The 22,794-nt window shown below is 45.5% G+C and overlaps 1 protein-coding gene across 2 annotated transcripts in view; it reads left to right on the top strand.

Annotated features, from left to right (window-relative positions):
• The first annotated feature begins 13,010 nt into the window (after positions 1-13,010).
• Positions 13,011-22,794, top strand: part of LOC122380286 (trypsin-7-like) — a 53,006-nt gene continuing 43,222 nt past the window's right edge. The window contains exons 1-2 of one of the 2 annotated variants that reach the window (XM_043363325.1): positions 13,011-13,226; positions 19,324-19,605. In XM_043363325.1, the coding sequence (XP_043219260.1) occupies positions 13,107-13,226; positions 19,324-19,605 (402 nt within the window). In that variant the 5' untranslated portion in view covers positions 13,011-13,106. The remainder of the gene's footprint in view (positions 13,227-19,323; positions 19,606-22,794) is intronic. The other variant, XM_043363326.1, reaches the window with a different exon arrangement.

Below are 22,794 nucleotides of genomic sequence, written 5' to 3'. Positions count from 1 at the left end.
ATTTTTGGAGCAGCCGTTTTCAAGAGCATCAAGTTGTACTGATCTCAGGCAGCTTTTGCCAAATTGTCAGGGAACTCAGATTTGTGAGATGATGTTTTTCATACTCCAGCGTAGATGGGCAGCCATACGACTTCCACGGTAGACAGTGATGACATCAGTCATCTTTTGCAAGCTCGTTAAAGAATTTGGGCTGTACGGGGACTCGATTTGTTTTTCAATAGAAAAACACAATTCTAAAGAATAGTGTTTTAACTATTGACAACAAACCTTCGGTTACATCTCTGTAATGTTATGAAAAAAAATAAATAAGACCCTGGTCTTTCAAGATCAGATCAGCAGGTCACATTAAGTGACCTTACCTCCGGAATAGATCTCATATTCGCGACTGATGTATCGACTGAGTGATCCCTTTTTAACTTCAGCGATTGATAACCCGCGCATGACTGAGGTATTTTTCCATAAAGCGAGTGACTGAGGGGGGGGGGGTGTCTCCAGAGCCTCTCTCCTATCTCCCAAACTACTGGGCCGATCGTCAAAATTCAAACGGCGTCTGATAGCCCTGGAAAAGCTGTCGAGCCAAACCTATTTTCATTGACCTCGAGGTCACCGATGACGTCAGAGGTCAGGTCAAAGCAAAGATTATCGACATTTTTGCTTTTTTACAATTTAGGCTCTGGCCGTCGACTGACAAGTCCGATCAGGCTCATTTTTGGTTTACGTCCTCCTTGATATATGCCTTAGATAGGTACCCTGAGGGTACCAAACTTTTACTTCGATTTTTTTTTTTTAGGTCAAGGCCAGGGCATCCTAGGTCACGAAAAGTACATATCATGTATCGGTCATGTGACGCATGTTTTATGGTCCCTTTTACACGTAGATTTCTAAAATAATGTCGTCTGCGTCATTTGAGGTCATTTTCAGCTGAATTTGCCGAAGGTCAGGTCAATTTCAGGTCAGAAAAGTTCAAATTTTGAAAATGAAATTTTTCAACCAAAAAGGTGCCTATCAGATGCAATTTGAGCTCAGGAACACAATGGTGTCATTTATATTGCTGTACGATGTCAAAAACGTATTGAAAATGGTTTTGAAAAATATAGGTATCATTGTAAAATTTTGACAATACGTGGTGCACTCCAGAAGTTTTGAGACTTTTTCAGTAGAGACAGTTGTCTGTTTCAGAGAAGCATGAAACTTGTATGACTCTCGAAATGGAACCTCCCGAGTCTAATGCACCTGCTTTAGCGCTCCTGTCACTGCCTGAAGGCCTGCTGATAGACCTTCAAAGTGAAGGTGCCCAGGGCCTCTGTCACAGCCTCACTCATCTCCTCCACATCCTACGAAAGACGGCCCCTGAGCTTCCCTGTCAGTCTGGGGAACATCCAGAAGCCACGGGGGCCAGATCAGGACTGTGGGAAGGGATACGGACGGTTTTGACGCACATCTGTGTCAGATAGCTCGTCTCCATGGTGGACTTGTGGGTGTGTGCGCTGTCCTGGTGCAGGAGCCCCTGGTCACAGTTGAAGAGTTCCGACCTGTTGCGGCGAAATATCTTTCTCAACTCCCTCAGAACCTTCACGAATCATTCCTTGTTGACCATCTGGTCGTAGGGGACCCAGGTTATGAAGTTTTTGCCTTTTTGTTCTAAGTAAGGGATTAATTTGAGCTTCCCAGTGGAACTGCGCTGTCTGTCTTTATTGGGTCTGAAGAAGTCAGTGTGTTTTCATTGGGCCTTCTGTCTCTTGGTCTCCTGATGTTAAAAATACATCCAGCTTTCGTCTCAAGTCACTTGAGAGTCAATTTGCTATGTTTCTCGGGCATTTTTGCCAAGCTAATCCCAAAATTTTATTGCACAGCGACCATCCAAGCTGTCTTCACATGAACAACCTGACTGTGCTCTACACTGGTCACTGTGACAAGCCGCGTGCGACTTGCCATGTTCAGGGTGACACCGTTGCCGTCTTTTGCAACGTAGAAAAACAAAATTACGCAAGTACGTTTATAACAACTGTGGTAAGGACTTGTGAGAACAACAAGTATCTAGCACTGTTCATATGGACTTTACGAGGCCAGTCTCAAAACTTCTGGAGTGGACGACGTAGGTATTGCAAATAACTTGGCTATCTTTGAAGATTTTGGGCTAAAACTTGCTAGAATAGTTTATCAGTGTGAGTTCTATCACATGTACCTATTCCGGTTTTTGCGCAAAATCAAACGATTTTTGGAAAAAAAACAAAAAAAAAATATTTGTTTTCTTGTAGGTACCTACTTGTAAAAACATGATTTTCCAAAACTTTCAAATTTTTGAAAATTCGAGATAGCAGTTTGATAGCTATACCTACTTACGTGTAATTGTAGTCCACTGTTGCAAAGAAATTGGATTTAGCTAAGCTCTTGAGAGCGTTTGCCGTAATTCAACATTTTGCATCGAAATCGGCCGACATGACGTCACTCTGACGTCATTTCTGGCCAAACTATGGTAGCTAGAAAATTGAAATTTAAACATAAGGTGTAAAATTAATGCCGCTGAAGGTACTGCAAGTTTTGTTTTGATCCGTGAATTGGGTTAAAAGATATTGCCGAAAAACGGGGGGGGGGGGGCTCTGTAGAGCCTCCCCGCAGTCTTGCGCGGGATAAGGAAAACAGCATGAGCCCTAGGGGTATAATTTGTTTAAAAGATAGATCTAACTTACTAGTTATTTGATGTGGATGCGTCTGTCTGTAACCAAGGTCCTGACATGGTCGCCCATTACTTCAGGCTACAGGCCAGAACTATGGTCTTTGCGCCATGCGCGGTGAAATTTGCGCAACTTATAGACAAAGGATCCACGACGCATCTTTGAGGGGTCTGAAGTTGAACCCGATGGAGGGGGGGGGGCGGGTGCGACCCCCTCACCGTCTCACCGGAGCTAGAGCGTCGAGGAAAAAATGGACGTGTGCGCCAGTATGAGACGCAGCGATTGATATCCTATTTAACCCTATTACTGGTAGGTTGGGGGGGGGGAGGGGCGAATCGGCCCCCACGCGTGATAGCCCTGGAAAAACTGACGAGAAAAACCTATTTTCATTGACCTCGAGGTCACCAATGACGTCACAGGTCAGGTCAAAGTAAAAATTATCGACATTTTTGCTAGTTCACTATTTGGGCTCTGACCGCCCGCTAACAAGTCCGATCAGGCTCATTTTTGGTATACGCACTCCTTGATAGATGCCCTAGCCCGCTCCCTGGTGGGGTCTGTTTATAACGCGACCTGGTGGGGGGGGGGGGCTATTTTTTGCCCCCCCCCCATTCGTATCTCCGAAACTACTGGACGGATCCGCAAAATTCAAACGGCGTTCGAAAGGCCTGTCAAATTTGTCGAAGGAAACCAAATTTCATTGACCTCAGGGTCACCGATGAGGTCACAGGTCAGGTCAAAGATGAAATGTTTCACCGTTCACGGGTCTTCTAGGGAATGCACTATAACACCGAGGAAAACGCATTTTGTCAAGAATCAGCGATAGGGCGTCAGTTGCCTAGTAGATATGTTGCTATTAGAGGTCACTGACAATACCAGGTCAGGTCACAGGTCAGATCACCAAGGGTCACAGGTCAGGTCACATGAACCCAACTTTACTAAGGTTGTGTGATGCATGTTTTATGGCCAATTTTTCATTTCCAACTCAATGGTGTTGGTTATAAGACTATCAGGTACGGCTTAGGTCGCTTTCTGGTGAAGGTCAGGTCAAGGTCAGGTCAAGGTCAAGCCAAAAAGGTCAAATTTTAAAGTTGATAGTTTTGCATAAAATGGGTATTGATTCGATGCAGCTCGTCACGGGGAGTCTAATGGTGGTCTTTTTTTGCGCTACGGGGTTCGGCGCGTTCCGCTGGAGACCCCAGCCCCGCGCGGGTTAATGGATGTTATTTGAATAAATTAACTTCTTGGTCTAACAAGTCGATGTTGTATCTCTCTGCTCCTTCATGGTCGGGCCCGTAATTTTCTGAACGCCCCTCGTACTGTCATCCTTTTATTTTGGCAAGCAGGTCTTCCTAACTACGTGGTGTTTCGAGACCTCGTTAGTTGTCAAACCCTTCAATTGGCGTGGGTCTTCAAAGCCTTTCCTGGCCCCGTAACCGTCTTTTTTAATCGGCTTGGGCCCTCAAAGTCGTTCCTGGCCCCTTTCAGCACAGCCGTCCTTTTTAGTCGGCGTGGGCCTCTTTCAGAATGGCGTGCATTTCTCCGACACTATTGCCCATATAACTGCACGTTTTGTGCATGGGGCTTGGTGATGACCTAGACATCCAAAGTTCTTTTTTAACCCTCGCCCATGTATGGGGGGGGGGGTTGGTGCAACCCCCCCTGAGGTTTTTCTTAGCTACACGCCGAACCGTTTCAGATAGCTTGCTCAAATTTTCAGTACCCTTTGGGGCATCCTTTGCGCAACTTTTGGTATTGGAGTTATGACGTCATAAAGGGAACAACCTCCGGCCAGATTTACGCTAAATTGGAGATTGCTTCACATTGGTATAAATGCCGACTGACCTGACACACTGATGGATTGTTTTAGAATAACAACTGGCTGATTTGACATTGGCACAATGTCCGTTGACATTTTGAAGGTTACTAAAGGTCAAGGTAAGGTCAGTGACCTCGGTTGACCTGTAATGACTTCTTGCACTTTTATGCCTTTTCGGGGTATTTTGATGCCCTGAATTCGAATTGGCTATCCATTTCAGGCATCGTCGGTTGTTTCTTGTAGTTCATTTTGGGTCAGGGTCAGGTCAGTGACGTCACACGCCTGACGTGACCCAATGCACAAATGACCTTGCAGACTTCCGATGCTCCCAACGCATCATTTTTAGAGTTATGACATCGAAATACACACCAAACGATCAAGAATTGATCAAGGATCACGATAGTGAAGGTTTCAAGCCAATATCTCTTACCGTTTTGCCGCAATCGGCGCGGAAATCTGAAAAAGTGAAAAAGTTAGATTTTTCCGAAAATTTGAGCTTTGGCCGGTCATAAGTAGGTCAAATGTTGACCTAGGACCAAAAAATATACCACCAATCGCGAGATCTCGTTGAGAGCAATCCGTTGGTCTTTTCCGCTAAGCTCTACGACGCTCCGTTTTCAAACGCCAGGGGGGGTCGCACCAACCCCCCCCCCCCCTGCATGGGCGAAGGTGGCAAAACACCGTTTACGGGCAAGGGTTAAGATTTTGGTTTGTCTTGTCAATGACCAGGGCGAAAAAATAAGTGGCCGAAATCCGATGAGAAAGGCAGATTTGGGGGTACCCTACCTTCTAAGCCCCGTCACATATAGCCGGCCGCCGCCTTTGGGCCCTACCAATCATTTTTGGAAAACGACACCCCTGCCCCTGATGGAGCTAGAGCTTCGCGGAAAAGCGAGCGTGTTGCCCGTCACGAGAGGAAGCCAATGATACCCAATTCTAAGGTCTTAGGTCATCGGTTGACCTTCCAGGTCAGGAGTCAGGGGCACAGAGAGGGGCCACGGGTTCAATTTTCCGATTCGATGTATAATGCTTACCTTTAAACCGATGTCTGAGAGTGTTTATAGAACGACATTCGTCCAAAAGAGGCGCATTTTAATTTTCTCCCGTTGACTTATAATGGAGAGGTCGCGAAATAATTTACCTGACCTTAGCTCACAGATATCAAAGCTCCCAGATATACATTTTATACATACTGTTACTCTTATCCCTCACAGATATACATTTTATACATACTGTTACTCTTATCCCTCGCGGCCGTTTTTCGTCCCTCCCCCTGGCGAATATTTGCGATAGCTCCCGAACGCTTAGGGATAGGAAAGCGAAACTTTTAGTACCTTTTCTCTCATCCATTTGACATCTTCTTAAGTAAAAAACTTGGACCTAGCCCCTTGATGACGTCACAGGATCGATTTTTCTAGACCCTTGCACGGCAAACTTAACCGTCACAGACGTGAGCTTCAAATAGCTGCTAAAAATAGTTTTAGAGATAAAGACGAATTACGAGCACGGTTGTGTAGCGTTTGACCTAGAGAAAGATAGAAGTAATATTTTTGGTGACCAGAGGTCAGAGGTCAGGTCAACGTCCCCGAAATGTGGTTTTAGTTTTTTTTTCGCAAATAACTTCGACAAAAATGGCCCTATAGCTACGGCAGTGGTACCATTGCGTTCGCCTTGTCAAGCCGCGTCGAATAATACATATTTTGTTTGGAAAATGTCAAGTTTTATGTTGACCTCATGTGACCTCGAATAACCTTTGGTTGACCTTGACACATGAAAGGTCGCTTATGATGGATTCGTACCCGCTGATTACGAATCTGGCATCTATTTTCCTCTAATCCTTCATTTAGAGCCTCCGGATGGCAAGATTGTCTTATTTATTATTACTAACTTGAATCAGTGAAATAGCCTCTAACAAGGATACTCTTCTGTGACCTTGACCTTTGAGCAGCCTTGTATCGTAAGATGAACCACAAGTAGGGACCCGATAAGCGTCAAAACATTTCAAAACATCTTGGAAGTTAACACGCAAGATTTACGAAAAAGTGCAAAGTTTAAGGTCAATTTTCAGCATGACCTTGACCTTGACCTTTGATTTTGAGCGCATTTTCAGAATCCTCAGATTCTCTTCTTTCATTTGACACCCAAGTTTGCCAGTTTTATGCATCTCGCCGTCCTCTAGAATGCTTACTTTGAGATCACTACACATGTGCCGGTTTTGCCTTTGACCTTGACCTCTGACCTTGAAAATTGACCTGAGGTCAAAAATTTTAGGTGCTTTCCCAGTAAACATGCCGACGTCGGCCCAAAGTCGGTACAACCTCGGCCCGACAAAGTCCAGCCGACGTCGAGCCGACGTTGGGCCGAGGTCGTTTGCCTAGGTTGACGAGATCGTTTGTCTTTGGACCGACGGGGCCGATGTCGGCATGTTTACTGGGGTCTGGGATAATGCGCCAAAAATATCAACCGGCGGTGGGATTCAAACCCCCCAGTCGCCGACGTCGGCATGTTTACTGGGACAACGCGCCAAAAGCATCAACCGGCGACGGGATTCGATACCCGTGTCACTTGAACGCGAGTCTAGTGCGCTAACCACTACACCACGCAGCCAGATGGCAATTTCCGTTTGGTTTGTTGGGTTATGCCCTTTCGGTCTGACAAGACCATGTCAGAGCCGGAAGGATGATAGGGATTAGGGGAAGACATTGGTCTTGGCGAGCACCCTGGGTCCAGTTCATATAGAGTCCCATTGCTGTTACGTGACACTTATTGGAAAGGGCGACCCCACAAATGGATTCATATAGCCACCCTTATACACACCTGCACCAACGTTTCCAAAAGTGTCCCTTTGATAAGTGGCACTTTGGCAAAGTGACACTTGCCCAGGGGCGCAGCCAAGGGGGGGGGGGCACACTGGGCTTTAGCCCCTCCCAAATCTACGGCGCCCTCATCCAGGGCGCCTTCCACGATCATTTCGTGGCGCCGAAGGCGCCTTTCTAATGTCCAACACTCTAGGCGCCCTCGACGGTAAGCCATTGCGGTACACCATGCGGCACTGGCACCCAGGTTTACAATTTCATATCCCTTTGTGGGTGAACATGCACCCACAATTCTGAACTGCCGGATATCCACCCCCAATCTCCTGACCATCTAGCGCCCTCCTCATCTTCAGCGCCCTTCTGATCTGTCGGCGCCCTTCTCGCCATTCAGCGCTCTTATGGCCTATCGGCGCCCTTTTCACATTCGGCGCCCTCTGGGCTGACCAGTCGGCGCCTTCATGGTCCTTACCACACAGCATCCTCCTGATCTGTCTGCGCCCTCCACACTTGTTGGCGCCCTCCTGACCTGTCAGCGCCCTCCTTATCGTATTATAGCGCCCTCCTCACCGTACAGCGCCCTCCTGACCTGTCGCCGGCCTCCTCACTGTATAGCGGCCTCCCAACCATACAACGCCCTCCAGACCGGCGCCCTCTGCCTTTAGCGCCCTCCTGACAAGTCGGTGCCCTTTTCACCATAGACGGCCCTCCTGAGCTGTAGGCGGCCTCCTGACCGTACATCGCCTTCCTCACCTGTCCGCGCCCTCCTCTTTAAGCAGTGCCCTTCTGACTTGATAGCGCCATCTTCACTCGTATAGTGCCCTCCCTCACCATACGGCGTCCTCCTAACCTGCCGGCGCTCTCCCCACCATACAGCGCTCTGCTGACTTGTCGGCGCCCTCTTCACGTAGCGCCCTCCAGATCTGTCGCAGCCCTCATCACCGTTCAGCGCCCTCCTGACCAGTCGTCGCCCTCCGAAATAAATAGCGCCCTCATCACCAGGGTTTCGGAGTAGGAGTCGGAGTCGGAGTCGGAGTCGCCCGGAGTCGTGGCAAGCAGCCAGGAGTCGGAGTCGGAGTTGGAGTCGGTCCAGCTGCCTCGACTCCGACTCCGGAAAATTAACTGAAGTCTAAAATCCGTGCCATCACTTTTAAGTTGTGTTTAGCCAGGTGCCCGGCGGCAGAATTCACTTTCAGTGATTACAAAGAAGGCTTTTTTCACACATCTTGTTTTTTTTCTGCATAACAAACATTGGATCTTTTAACCCTCTCATGTGTAGGGGGGGGGGGGGTCGGATGGACCCCCCCATGGTTTTTCGCGAATAACTCGCGTAAAAAGCGGCCGATCGCGACGAAACTTTCAGTACCCTCGCATTGATCAATTTTACACCTACCCTGAAAATTTCATGACCCTGACCCAAATGACCTTTGACCTGTGACCTCTTTTCCGAGACCATGTTTGGCCGGAATCGCGATTTCGCGTATGTCGGCTCGCACTAGCCGCGTGTTTGCAAGCTTTTCGTGGTTTCAAACGTTCAAACATGTGATTTGATGTTACTCCCGTGTGTGTCAAGGTCACCTGAAGGTCAGATCAGGTCATTGACCTTTGGTGACCTCGGGTGACCTCGGGTCACTTTTTCGAGTTTTACATGTTTCTAGGCTAGTTTTTGGAGCTGAATTCGAATTTAGCAACCATTTGAACATTTACGAAGTAGTTTTGGTGACTTCGTAACATGTTACGAAGCTGTCAAAGGCGGTTGACACGTACTACGAATACCCGTCACGACGCCTACTGGTTGACCTGACCTGACCTGACCCGACCTGGTCTAAATGCTTCAAGACATCATCTGTGATCAAAACTAACACGAAATTCGTGATCAGCACCCCGAAAAACCCCTTAGCAGCCACACTTTACGACTTTATAACAGGTCCCGATTTTCCCGACTTTGGGTCATTGACCTGACCTGGAAGGTCAACCAATGACCTAGGACCTTAAAATTGGGTATCATCGGCTTCCTCTCGTCACGGGCAACACGCTCGTTTTTTCCGCGAAGCTCTAGCTCGATCAGGGGCCAAACGGCAAGGGGGGGGGTCCAACCGACCCCCCCCCCTACACATTAGAAGCTGGCAAACGCCGCACACATGCGAGGGTTAAGTTTCAAGTTATGTCATAATTTAGAAGCAAGCATTTTGTATTCCCGTTATAACTTCTACTATCCAGTGTCAAAAAATTTATGACAACATATATTTACGTTTTTCTTTTATCGCTCCGAAAAGTGCCTATTACAAACACAGATCACCGACATTATGGCGATGGTCATGATACGGCCACACTCGTGCTTCTCGGCGGGTTTTCAAGCTGGCCGCTGGCCGCTGGTCTCTTGTGGATGGTAAGATGTCTGAGGTAAGGTGTCACTTGACGCGACCTGGTGACCTGACCTTGAATGACCCGGGTCTGAAATTTTTGCAACGCGTGCAGAGAAGATATAGGAACAGGTGTTCCAAAAGTTAATGAGATATTCGCGAAAAAACCTAAGGGGGGGGGGGAGTAAAAAGGCCACCAGCACGCCGCGGCTTAACCCTCGCCCGCACATGCCATTTTCCCATCCTAGAACGCACATGGGGGGGGGGGGGGTGGTGGTTGCCACCCCCCGCGAAATTTCGTTCCTGTTGGAGATAGAGCTTAGCAGTAAAGACCAAAAAGATTCCTTGGGAAGAGACAAATCCAATGATACCCAGTTTTACCTTCTCAGGTCAGTCATTGACCCTCCAGGTCAGGTCAAACTAAAAAATGTTGCTGTTTTGGGTCACCGTTGGATATTAAGTGCGCTGCTTATCAAATACCGATGACGATGCTGTTTTCTGGTGCCAAGCCAGCTAGAACCTCTTTGTCACACTATCCGACCAGAATTTTGCTGCTGAGGTCATTTCAGGTCAAGTTAGGTCAAGGTCAATTAGATGTGTTTGCATGTCTGTGTGTGTCTGTGTGTAATCTGATGTGTACACCGATTGTTTTTGGGTCAATATCACATGAAATCATGATCTGAGAAGCTTTTACCAAAAATGCAGTCAAAAAACTTCACAAAAAGTAAATTCAGCTTGCCTAAAACGCAATTATCTTAGATGACCTAGGTTGACCTTGACCCTGACCTTGACCCCTGTACATCGTCGAACAACATGTTCCATGATAGGTGGGAGGTAAGACTGGCAACAAAGGCCGAAATCAGGGTGCCAAAAGCTCACAAGGCCCATGGCAAACGCAAGATGTTGAGAATTGGCCATTTGGGTCATGACATGACCTGAAAAACAAGGTCATATCTCCGAAACCAAAAATCACAGAAACTTGAAATTTTCAGTGGACATCAAGAAAGGATAGATGAGTAGCTATACAAAAAATCAGCCTTCTAGCTCTAAAAATGTTGAGTGCAGAGCAGAAAGACTAGCTGGGGGGGGGGGTGGCAACCACCCCCCCCCCATGTGCGGGCGAGGGTTAAAAATAATTGTGGTCCAAAACAAGAGTAAGGCTACTTTATTTGATTACACAAAATGTTTTGCCGTCAGAACCAATCGAACGAAATGGATGCATTTGCTCTGTCTTGGCAAACAGACACGCAATCGGCAGGGAACCAGCTCAACGCCTAAATAAGGTCCGAAAATATGTCTTCCTTGCATTGCGGAGCAGCCGGATCACCCTGGTATGCCTATGCTACTACCTATGCTACTGTGCTGCTACTTCAGGCAACAGAAGCTGATGCAGCTGATAGCGGAATAACAACTTTTTGCGGCACATGCTAGAAAAGTTGGTGGATCCATAACTGGGTGTTAATTGACAAGTGACATTCTAAGAAGAGGACCAGATTGAGCCGGGCCAGGCTGTTGACCTCTGGCTTGGAGACGGACCTGTCGGGCATGTTTTTACCTCGATGTCACAGGGACGTGGTCACCTCTGAATATGTATGTATTCATGGTTCAGTTACCTATCTGATCTTGATTTTAGGCTGCCATCACAGGGACCAGGTCCAGGCCATCCGGGTATGTTGCGATTTAACCCTCGCCCCGTTGGGGGGGGGGGCATTTTGGCCCCCCTGTGTTTTTTCCTGAATAGCAAGAAAACGGCGGCGCGCAGCGCTGCAAATTTTCAGTACCTTCCCGGGCATCAATTTGACACCTTCACACCAAATTTCAAGTCTTAGGTCACCTTAGGTCAGGAGTTATTGAGGTCAAACTGAGGTCATGTTCAAGCAAAAATGAGCAAAAAACATGCAATCTTGAAACGCTCACCAAATCTACAGTTATCAAGCAATTTCAAAGTTCTTTATATGGTCTAGTAGACAAAAAGTAGCGCTACAATACTGCAATCTCGGATTTTCAAAATGTTGGGTTTTTGACCCCAAAAAAGTCAAAAAATTGTTTTTTTTTTGAAAAACTAAAAAAAATCCAAAAACTTTCAGAATTTCGAAAAAACCGGAATATATGTGATAGTCCCTGCGCTCTTCTATATACATACCAAATTTCAGATCGATATCTCGTTTTTTGGCCAAGTTATAGCGAAAAACTGTTCAAAAATGATGACGTCAAATATTTGAACTCAATTTTTAGCGATTCTAGACCACGTACGGCAAAACAAAGACCACCATTGAATTCCCCGTGACGAGCTACATCGATTCGATATCCATGTTATGCAAAAATATTAACTTTGAAATTTGACCTAATTTGACCTGACCTTTACCTGACCTTGACCTGACCTTGACCAAAACGTGACCTAAGCTGGCCCCAAAGGCTGCCTGACCCACATAATTGCATCTGTCATGTAAAATGGACCATAAAACATGCATCATACGACACTTTCATATTGTGACCCCCCCGTGACCTGACCTCTGTGACCTGACCTGGTATCAGTGACCTCAAATATCAAAATATGTGTTTGAAGAACATTTCCCCATCGATGATTTTCAATGAAATGCATTTTACTCGATTTTACAACGCATTTCTTGAAATGCCTGTAAACGGTGAAAATTGGACCTTTGACCTGACCTGTGACTTCATCGGTTTAACCTAGGTCAATAAAATTGGGTCACAAGGTAGTTCCATGATAGGGCTATCCAACACCGTTTGCCGCTTGTCGCTAGGTTGCGTGGTTTTCGTGATCTTAGGGGGGGGGGGGCAAAATGCCCCCCCCCAACAGGGCGCGTTGCTCGGCAGAGCCCAACGGGGCGCGGGTTAACCCGTGCACCGCTATTACTCCCTAATGCTTAGTCACGTATTGATATGAACTGAGGTAGTTCAACACAAAAACGCTAAAATCGAGCGGATATCTCCGCTATTTTCACAATTGGGGACATTCGAAACTGTTTCCCGTATAAGTCATTATGACCTGCAGATGACCTTAGGTGAACTGCCTTAAAAATTGGATGAATATTATGGCACTCGGTGAGCTTAGCACACCATGCAGGTTTGAACGAAATGGATTCTTATAAAAAACAGCAAAACTTTAGTACTAGTTTGATGATATAGCGATTTTCGTGACCTGGTAACTTGGCCGGAGGTCACTGCGAGTGGCCAAGCGAGGGCTGAATTACATACGGTTTTGGAACGCACCGCTTGCCCTTGCCACGCATGGTCTTTCAAAAGACAAGGGCTGAACAGGTCACCGAACTTCTTTATAACATGAGCAGCCTGACAACTTTTTACATTCCAGACTGAACCTTTTATCAATCGAAGACAGGAGACAGCCTGCAGTGTAGGTTTTCGTTCACTTGTCGGTCCTCGAAGCTGGAGGGAGCTAGCTCACACGGGGAGAATGACTGCCAGCTATCCGTGCTCGTGGTCGCCGGTGCTGCTGCTGCTCCTGTGGCAGCTTTCCGCGCTCAACGCCAATGGATTGGAAAGCGTTTCTCGAGCCTCCGCCATCGCCCAGTCGGTCAGTGAACTTCTGAGCCCGATTTTACGGACTCCTCTGCATGTGTGACTTCTACAAAGCATTGAATTTCTTAACCCGCGAGGGACTGGAGGGGAAGGGTCTGTTCTCCCGTTTTTCGGCAATATCTTCCAAACCATTTAACCCGGCAGGCGGTGGGCCTCCCAGCCACCTTCCGCGCGGTGGGGGGGGGGGGCATTTTTTTACCCCCCCGCCTCGTATCTCCGAAACTACTGGACGGATCCGGAAAATTCAAACGGCGTTCGATAGCCCTGTCAAATTTGTCAAGGGATACCAAATTTCATTGACCTCGGGGTCACCTATGACGTCACAGGTCAGGTCAAAGATAAAATGTTTCACCGTTCACGGGGCTTCTAGGGAAAGCGCGTAACACCGAGTAAAACGCATTTTGTCGAAAATCAGCGATAAGGCGTCAGTTGTCTAGTACATATGTTGCTATTAGAGGTCACTGGTCATACCAGGTCAGGTCACAGGTCTGGTCACCAAAGGTCACCAAGGGTCACCACATAAACCCAACTTTTCTAAGGTTGTGCGATGCATGTTTTATGGCCAGTTTTTCATTTCCAGCTCAATGGTATTGGTTATAGGACCATCAGGTGCGGTTTAGGTCACTTTCTGGTGGAGGTCAGGTCAAGGTCAGGTCAAAAAAGGTCAAATTTCAAAGTTGATATTTTTGCATAAAATGGGTATCGATTCGATGCAGCTCGTCACGTGGAGTCTAATGGTGGTCTTTGTTTTGCGCTACGAGGTCTAGAATTGCTAAAAATTGAGTTTGAAAATTTGACGTCATCAATTTTGAACAGTTTTTCGCTATAACTTGGCCAAAAAAAGAGGTATTGATCTCAAATTTGGTATGTAGATAGAAGGCGGCAGGGACTAAAACATATATTCCGGTTTTTCCATAATTCAAAAAACTTTTGGGATTTTTCGGCTATTATTTTCAAAAAATCTATTTTTGATTTTTCGGGGTCAAAATAAAAAAAAACCGAAATAGCAGTTTTGTAGCCCTCTTGATTCCACACCTTTTATATCTGGAACATTTTTCTGTGTCTCTAAAGCTGTAGGCCTGACAGCTCTTCCCGCGAAACCTTTTTTGGGTCAAAATGGCAAAAATGACGTCACTCTGACGTCATTAGCGGCCAACCTATCGTAGCCTTTGGAAAAATTTTTGGTCACCATGTGCGCTAGCTACTCACGGAAGGGTACTGAAAGTTTGGTGACGATCGGCGCAGCGGTTCTTGAGATATATCGAAAAAAAACTAAAGGGGGGGGGAAATCCCCCCCCCACCGCCTGGAAGGTTAACCCTCGCCCTGGCAGGGGAGGGGGGGGGGTGATGCACCCCCCAAGGTTTTTCGAAGATAGCGTAAAAGCAAAATTTGGCACAGTCTATGGGGCAACCTTTTTACATATGACCTGAAAATTTCAAGTCCGGGTGACCTTGGGTCAGGCCCCCAGGTCACAAAAACCGGTACAAGGTCATGGTCAAATTTCAATTTTCTTTTTGCACCTGTCCAACTCACAGTTTGGACTGATTTTCTTCAAACTTTCAGGATGTGCTACGTTCACCGAGTTGTATAACATATAGTTCGGGTTTTTTTATGTCACTGACCTGAGGTCAGATAGAGGTCATTACGTCGTAATGGGAAAATACTAAATTCGGAAAATAATGGACATATCCGCTTTTTCCCATCACTTTTGTGCTTTGAAACCATAGTAGCTAACAGCAGGTCACTTGGGGCTTCTTTGATTGGTGTACTTATCCATGGGTCAGGTCAAATGAGGTCAAATGAGTCAAATGACGTTTTTGCCAAAAACTTGGCACATAATGATGCTAGAGCTTAAAAAAATGGTGTCATTGTGTTCCTGGTGATCAGCCGAATCGAATGATATGCAATATGATGCAATTTGGTTAACTTGAACTTAATTAATTAATTAAAGTTTACTTAAAATTTAAGAAAAACTTTAAGTACACTTAAGCACGCTAAAAAGTATATCATTCGACGCGCCTTGACGTGCTGAGTTCGCAAGTGCTTTTCTTTTTGCTCTATCTTAATTAGATCAAAAGTTATAAGCGGGAATTTTTTGACCTGTTTTTAGCGAAATTTTTACATTTAAACCCCCTAAACCCCCCTAAATATTGACCTAGAGCAACCAAATTTACAAAGGGGCGAGAACTCCAGGAAGCCCACCTACCTACCAAATTTGGTGTTTCTAGGTGCCATAGGAGCCAATCGCGATGGGGGAGGGGGTCGCATCGACCCCCCCCCCCCTGCCAGGCCGTGTTATGAAAAGCAGCTATTTTTGGAGTTTTTGCCTTCTGGAGGCTAAACCGTTGACTTTAGGTCATTTTTGATAACTTTATCAAAAGAAGAGTTCAAAAGCTATCGATTGCTTTTCCAGCGTTTTTCTAGGTATCATAGTTCCTGAGATAATGGCATGTTTTCTGAAAAATATCATGACTATTCGCAAATTTTGACCTTTGGTGGCCTCTGGTGACCCCAATATTGCTCTAAGATGAAAAATGAATGATATACTTTCACACGTACGCATCGAGAGCTATCGACTGCTTTTTACCGCGTCTTTCTAGCCCTCTTAGTTTTTGAGGTAGAGGTGGGTGGTAGCATATGACCACCTCCCCCCACTAGGGCGAAGTTGGCTGAGACCGCCACTGGAGCGCGGGATAACCTAGACTGGCCCCAAAGGCTGCCTGACCCACATAATATCTCATTTGTCATGTAAAATGGAACAAAAAACATGTATCACAAGACACTTTCGTATTGTGACCCTCAGTGACCTGATCTCTGTGACTTGACCTGGCATCAATGACCACAAATTGCAAAATTTGTATTTTGTGGAAAATTCCTTATCGATGATTTTCAATCACATGCCTTTTCTCGATTTTACAACACATTTCTTGAAATGCCTGTAAACGGTGAAAATTCGACCTTTGACTTGACCTGTGACGCCATCGGTTGGACCGAAGTCAATGAAATTGGATCACAAGGTAGTTGGGGCATTCCACGATAGATCGTACCACTTTTTTCCAATTTGACACCCTCATCTCTCGGATTTTAACGATAATTGGTCTAAGGGGTAATCAGGGGCTCTGAATCCTCCTGTAACAATTTCAGGCTTATCAGATGAGTGGTTTTTGAGTTATAGTGTATAACATGTTTTGGATCTTGCGTTGCAGCCCCAAGTTTGGCGGGCTGTAACTCTAAGACGGATAATCCAAATGCCAAATACTATACGGCATTGAACTTGCATTGAAACAAAGAATAATATGCATTTTTAAAATTTTGAAATATATACTATTTTTTATATATAACACCTCGAGTTTCCTTTCATTTGCATTTTTATGCCTTTGGGACCAAATTTTTTGAATTTTTATTTGCTTAAAAACATTTTTGGATCATTTTTAAGTAGTATGCAAAAAATTAGGAAGGTGTTCTTTCTATAAATGTACTTATTTTGCGTCACCGTAATGGTCTCGAATTGTGATTTCGGAAGAGAGCCTACAAATAGTGTGGTAAAGCTGCCTAGTGACATCACTGGTTACGGAAAGTTCAATTAAAGTCATTTTTGCCTCACTTTTGCATTGTTGACCTTGCGTGACGTCATTCGTACATCACTAGGGTCATAAGAGTTTTTCGTCAATAACTCTCGATCAAATTGAGCTAGAGAGACGGGAAGGCTACCAATGGACTCGGGAAGACCTTGCGAATCGAATGATGTGCAAAATGATCTCATTCACCCAGCTACGTGGCCTGACCCGACTGTTAACCATCTCTGTAGCGGCGCTGTTTGTCCAGCGCCGCGCTGGTTGGCTTTGCCGCGGACTCGGGGCGGTCACGTGATGCCCGGGGGCTGGCTGCCGGCTGGGCCGCCCGGTCGGGGCGCGGAGCCAAATACACGGCAGTGTGCTTACCCGAGGTCAGCGACTTAAGCTGACTTCACCAGAACAAACAGTATATCATTCGACGCGCCGGAGCGAGGCAAACACAAAGATGCTAAAATCGCGGCTCTGCGACCATTTGTTGCGAAGTTATCTATCAAAAACCGGACCCGTAATTTTGGGTCACTTGAAATGACCTCAGGGGTCACCAATGAACCCGAGACTTTAAAATTTGGTATCATTCGATGCATCTTGTAACGGCGCACATGCTCGTTTTTTCCGCAAGGTCCTAGCTCCATTAGAGGCGAAACGGCGCGCTGGGGTCGTACCGACCCCCCGGAAACCCATTTTGTATACATTTAAATGAGGAACTTATAGAAAGAACACCTTTCTAATTTTTTGCATGTCGATTTGAAAGGACCTGAGGTTTATTTTGAAGAAATAAAAATGGCAAAAATTTTGGTCCCAAGGGCCCTTATAGACAATTTAAAAAAAATACTACGACTTTTTCAATATGTAAAGCTTTTCTTTCCAATTTTAAAAATACTGTATTTATCTTTGATTCATCGTTAGTTCAAAGCTGTTTACCGTTTGTTGCTTGCTTAGCTCGTTTTTGAGTTATAGCTCATCAAACTCACCCTTACAATCTGACGTTAAGAAAATATTATACAATGTAACTCAAACAGTTTTCATCTGAGAAGTCTGATATTTTGGCAGGTGTTTTTGGAGCCTATGATTACCCCTTGTACCAATTTTCATTCAAATCTGAGAGATGAGGGTGACGGGCCTGGTACGATCTATCGTGGAATGCCCCAGTTCCGTTCCGTGGTAGGGCTATCCAACGCCGTTTGCATTTTGAAAATCGGCTGCTAACTTTCCGATATCTTGGGGAGCCCAAACGGCCCTCCCCCTATGGGTGGTAGGGTCCGCCGATAGCCCTACGGGGCGCGGGTTAGTATTTGATAACCTTTTATTATTGCATATTGTTCCTTTGTCATTCATCATCCACAAGAAAATGAAAAAGCATGCCTATGATTTCAAGAAAGTTCTTGACGGCTCGTTGGTTAAGCAAAAAATTATTACGTTTTTATTTAAACGATTTTCTTTAACCCTCGCCCGCACATGGGGGGTGGTTACCCCCCCCCCCCAGGTAGTCTTTCTGCTCTGCACTCAACATTTTTAGAGCTAGAAGGCTGATTTTTCGTATAGCTGCTCCTCTATCCTTTCTTGATGTTTACTGAAAATTTCAAGTTTCTGTGGTTTTTGGTTTCGGAGATATGACCTTGTTTTTCAGGTCATGTCACGACCCAAATGGCCAATTCTCAACATCTTGCGTTGGCTATGGGCCTTGTGAGCTTTTGACACCTTGATTTCGGCCTTTTTTGCCAGTCTCACCTCCCACCTATCATGGAACATGTTGTTCGACGATGTACAGATGTCAAGGTCAAGGTCAAGGTCAACCTAGGTCATCTAAGATAATTGCGTTTTAGGCAAGCAGAATTTACTTTTTGTGAAGTTTTTTGACTGCATTTTTGGTAAAAGCTTCTCAGATCATGATTTCATGTAATATGGACACATAAACAATCGGTGCACACATCAGTATACACACAGACACACACAGACATACAAACACATATAATTGACCTTGACCTAACTTGACCTGAAATGACCTCAGCAGCAAAAACCTGGTAGGGTAGTGTGACAAAGAGGTTCTAGATGGCTTGGCACCGGAAAACGGCATCGTCATCGGTATATGATAAGCAGCGCACTTGATATCCAACGGTGACCCAAAACAGCAACATTTTTTTAGTTTGACCTGACCTGGAAGGTCAATGACTGACCTGAGAAGGTAAAACTGGGTATCATTGGATTTGTCTCTTCCCAAAGAATCTTTTCGGTCCTTACCGCTAAGCTCTATCTCCAACAGGAACGAAATGGCGCGGGGGGATGGCAACCACCCCCCCATGTGCGTTCTAGGATGGGAAAATGGCATGTGCAGGCGAGGGTTAAGGCCATCGTGCCGCGATTTTGATGTGAACTACAATTTTGGAATCAGCTCAACGTCAGCTTTCGAATGGTATATTTTTTGTGGATGAAATAACTTTCCGACAAACTGTGCGATGCGGGTTAAGCAGACAACAGAGGTCTGTCTCTGACATTGTGTGATGCCCATGTGCCGACAGTTGCCGGCTGAGAAAGACAGCTGGCAGCCAGCCCTGGATTCATCAGCAGCATGGCAGTCGCCCAGTACAGCAACAGAGCAGAGGTCACCGGAGACGGTCCGACAGGCTAGAATATTTCCCTTCTTCGAGTATCTGACTCCCAGAGCACGCTTCATCCCCGGCCTTGCCAAGAACAGTCAGTGCTGTGGGAAGGAAAATCAAATACCGCTGATCTTGTTAAGGAGTGCAGGAACACGAATAGTTGGGGGCTACGACACTACCCCTCAGCAGTATCCATGGATGGTAAGACATAAAAACCTGAAATATGCTTACCTATGTAGTATACCGACGTATCAACCCAAGAGCCGCTGGGGGATGGCATAAAGCTGCTCCTCCCTTTACATTTTGTGCGATATATCCGCAACTTCGTAAGATACAAAGTTGAAATTTGGTATAGCTTCAAATGAATACCTAGACCATATTTGTGGAAAGTATAGTGGTTGTGGAACTTCGGATGCCGTCACAGTGACGTCATAAAAATTGTCGTCTTCCGAAATGGAGCGTTTCTGATTTCACTAAGCATGAAACGCAACTGCAAATGAACTTAACAGCACCTGCTGTCATCTTGACAAACCTAAGTACATTTCCAACAACTTCCTGACCAGCAATCGGTCCTATATATTCGAGACCATATTTCGTATAACGTGAGGAAACTAAGAACTCCAATCTTAACCCGGCAGGCGGTGGGCCTACCAGCCACCTTCCGCGCGGGGGGGGGGCATTTTTTTGCCCCCCCCCCGTATCTCCGAAACTACTGGTCTGATCCGGAAAATTCAAACGGCGTTCGATAGCCCTGTCAAATTTGTCGAAGGAAACCAAATTTCATTGACTTCGGGGTCACCGATGACGTCACAGGTCAGGTCAAAGATAAAATGTTTCACCGTTCACGGGGCTTCTAGGGAAAGCGCTGTAACACCGAGTAAAACGCATTTTGTCGAAAATCAGCGACTAGGCGTCAGTTGTCTAGTACATATGCTGCTATTAGAGGTCACTGGTCATACCAGGTCAGGTCACAAGTCAGGTCACCACAAGTCACCAAGGGTCACCACATGAGCCCAACTTTACTAAGGTTATGCGATGCATGCTTTATGGCCAGTTTTTCATTTCCAACTCAATGGTGCTGGTTATAAGACCATCAGGTACGGTTTAGGTCACTTTCTGGTGCAGGTCAGGTCAAGGTCAAATCAAAAAAGGTCAAATTTCAAAATTGATATTTTTGCATAAAATGGGTATCGATTCGATGCAGCTCGTCACGGGGAGTCTAATGGTGGTCTTTGTTTTGTGCTACGAGGTCTAGAATTGCGAAAAATTGTGTTTGAAAATTTGACGTCATCAATTTTGAACAGTTTTTTGGCTATAACTTGGCCAAAAAAGAAGTATCGATCTTAAATTTGGTATGTAGATAGAAGGCGGTAGGGACTATCACATTTATTCCGTTTTTTCGAAATCAAAAAACTTTTTGGATTTTTTGGTCATTATATTCAAAAAATGTACTTTTTAATTTTTGGGGGTCAAAATCCAAAAAATTCGAAAAACCGAAATAGCAGTTTTGTAGCCCTATTGATTCCACACCTTTTATGTTGAAACATTTTTCTGTATCTCTAAAGCTGTAGGCCTGACAGCTCTTCCCGCGAAACCTTTTTTTGGGTCGAAAATGGCAAAAATGACGTCACTCTGACGTCATTAGCGGCCAACCTATCATAGCCTTTGGAAAAAATTTGTGGTCACCATAGTGCGCTAGCTGCTCCCGGGAGGGTACTGAAAGTTTGGTGACGATCGGCGCAGCGGTTCTCGAGATATCTTAAAAAAAAACTAAAGGGGGGCAAAAAAATGCCCCCCCCCACCGCCTGGAAGGTTAAATTGGGCCTCTGACGGCACTGCTACGACATTTTGAATGGGATCGACACCCAATTTGGACACGATTTCTGGTAGCTATTGAGAAATAGGTGTGCAAAGCTTCGTTTTTTTTTCTTATCTCTTCGCATTGCGACGATATCGTCACAGAAGTAAAGGGGGGCAACAAGTTGTCCCCTCCCCCAGCGGCCGACGGGTGGCGCGGATGTGTATGGGAAAACCAATGGGCCCGGTGAGAGCCAAACTCGCATCTACATGAATTGATGAGAGGTCCAGCCATGCTTATAAGGCAACACCCTCGCCCTCCACTTTGCCCACCACACGCTAACCAAATCAGGCAGGTGAAGGGAAAAAGCTGGGTGTCGCATGTAAGAATATACATATAGGGGAGGCCGGAGCAAAGCGGCCACTCTAACGCTTTTTCTTTCGATGCTGACGCTTCATAGGTCACGATAGCCATACAATGCAAGAATGATGCTTCAAACTTGCAAAGAGTTTTCCTATGTCAACAATAATAAAATAGTATGGAATAATAACCTTATGCTCATTCTTTGAAGTTTTTTTGGTTGATAATGAATGATTAAACTAATTCATTAATAAATTTCAGCTTGCGCCATCTTCAGAATGTACAAAAAAAAAAAAACACAAACAATTGTCGACACAAGCAAACAGAATTCGATTCCATGAATCAATAAATCGTGCAACATTTCAATAAGCTCCTTGATGAGAGAATAATTACACAATACACATTGCTCTCGGATTAACGATGCGCTATCAATGACACAATCTGCAATCTACAATATAGGTACAGTCTATAATATCCCGCGCCCCGTAGGGCTACCGGCGGACCCTACTACCCGTAGAAGGGGGCCGTTTCGGCCCCCCCTAAGATCTCGCAAAGTTACCGGCCGATTTTCAAAATTCAAACGGCGTTCGATAGCCCCACCCGGGAACTACCTTGTGACCAAATTTCATTCACCTAGGTCAAACCGATGACGTCACAGGTCAGGTCAAAGGTCAGATTTTCACCGTTCACAGGCAATTCAAGAAATGTGCTGTGAAATCGAGTAAATTGGTAATTTATTGAAAACCATCGATGGTACATTGTTCGTCAAACACATACTTTGCTATCTGAGGTCACTGATACCAGGTCAGGTCACAGCGAGGTCAGGTCACCGGGGGTCACAATATGAATGTGTCGTGTGATAGGGGAGAGTGGGGCACATTCGTGCAAAAAATGGATAAACCCATATATCTGTTCTTTGGTTAGTGCAATGGCAAAAATGTTGATGGTAGTATGGAAAGGAACTATTGCAGATAGTTTTCCTCTTTAAAAGTTATCCTCTAAAATTATTGCTTCCATTAGAAAAAAAATGACTTTTAATAACTCTGAACATTTGCACGAAACTGCCCCACCTATGGGGCACATTCGTTCAAGAGGTGGGGCACTTCCGTTCACCCTGCAAAGTTCGAGAAATTGCCGGGCATTACCAGAAATTTACCAAAGGAAATTGGCAGGGGGTCATTTCACTTGATTCCTTTCGACAAGAATGCATTGCACAACATATGTAGAAAGAA

The sequence above is a fragment of the Amphibalanus amphitrite genome, unplaced genomic scaffold, assembly GCF_019059575.1.
Source record: "Amphibalanus amphitrite isolate SeventyFive unplaced genomic scaffold, NRLGWU_Aamphi_draft 000094F_arrow, whole genome shotgun sequence".
NCBI classification, from domain to species: Eukaryota; Metazoa; Arthropoda; class Thecostraca; order Balanomorpha; family Balanidae; genus Amphibalanus; species Amphibalanus amphitrite.
This window is presented reverse-complemented; position numbering and strand designations above follow the sequence as displayed.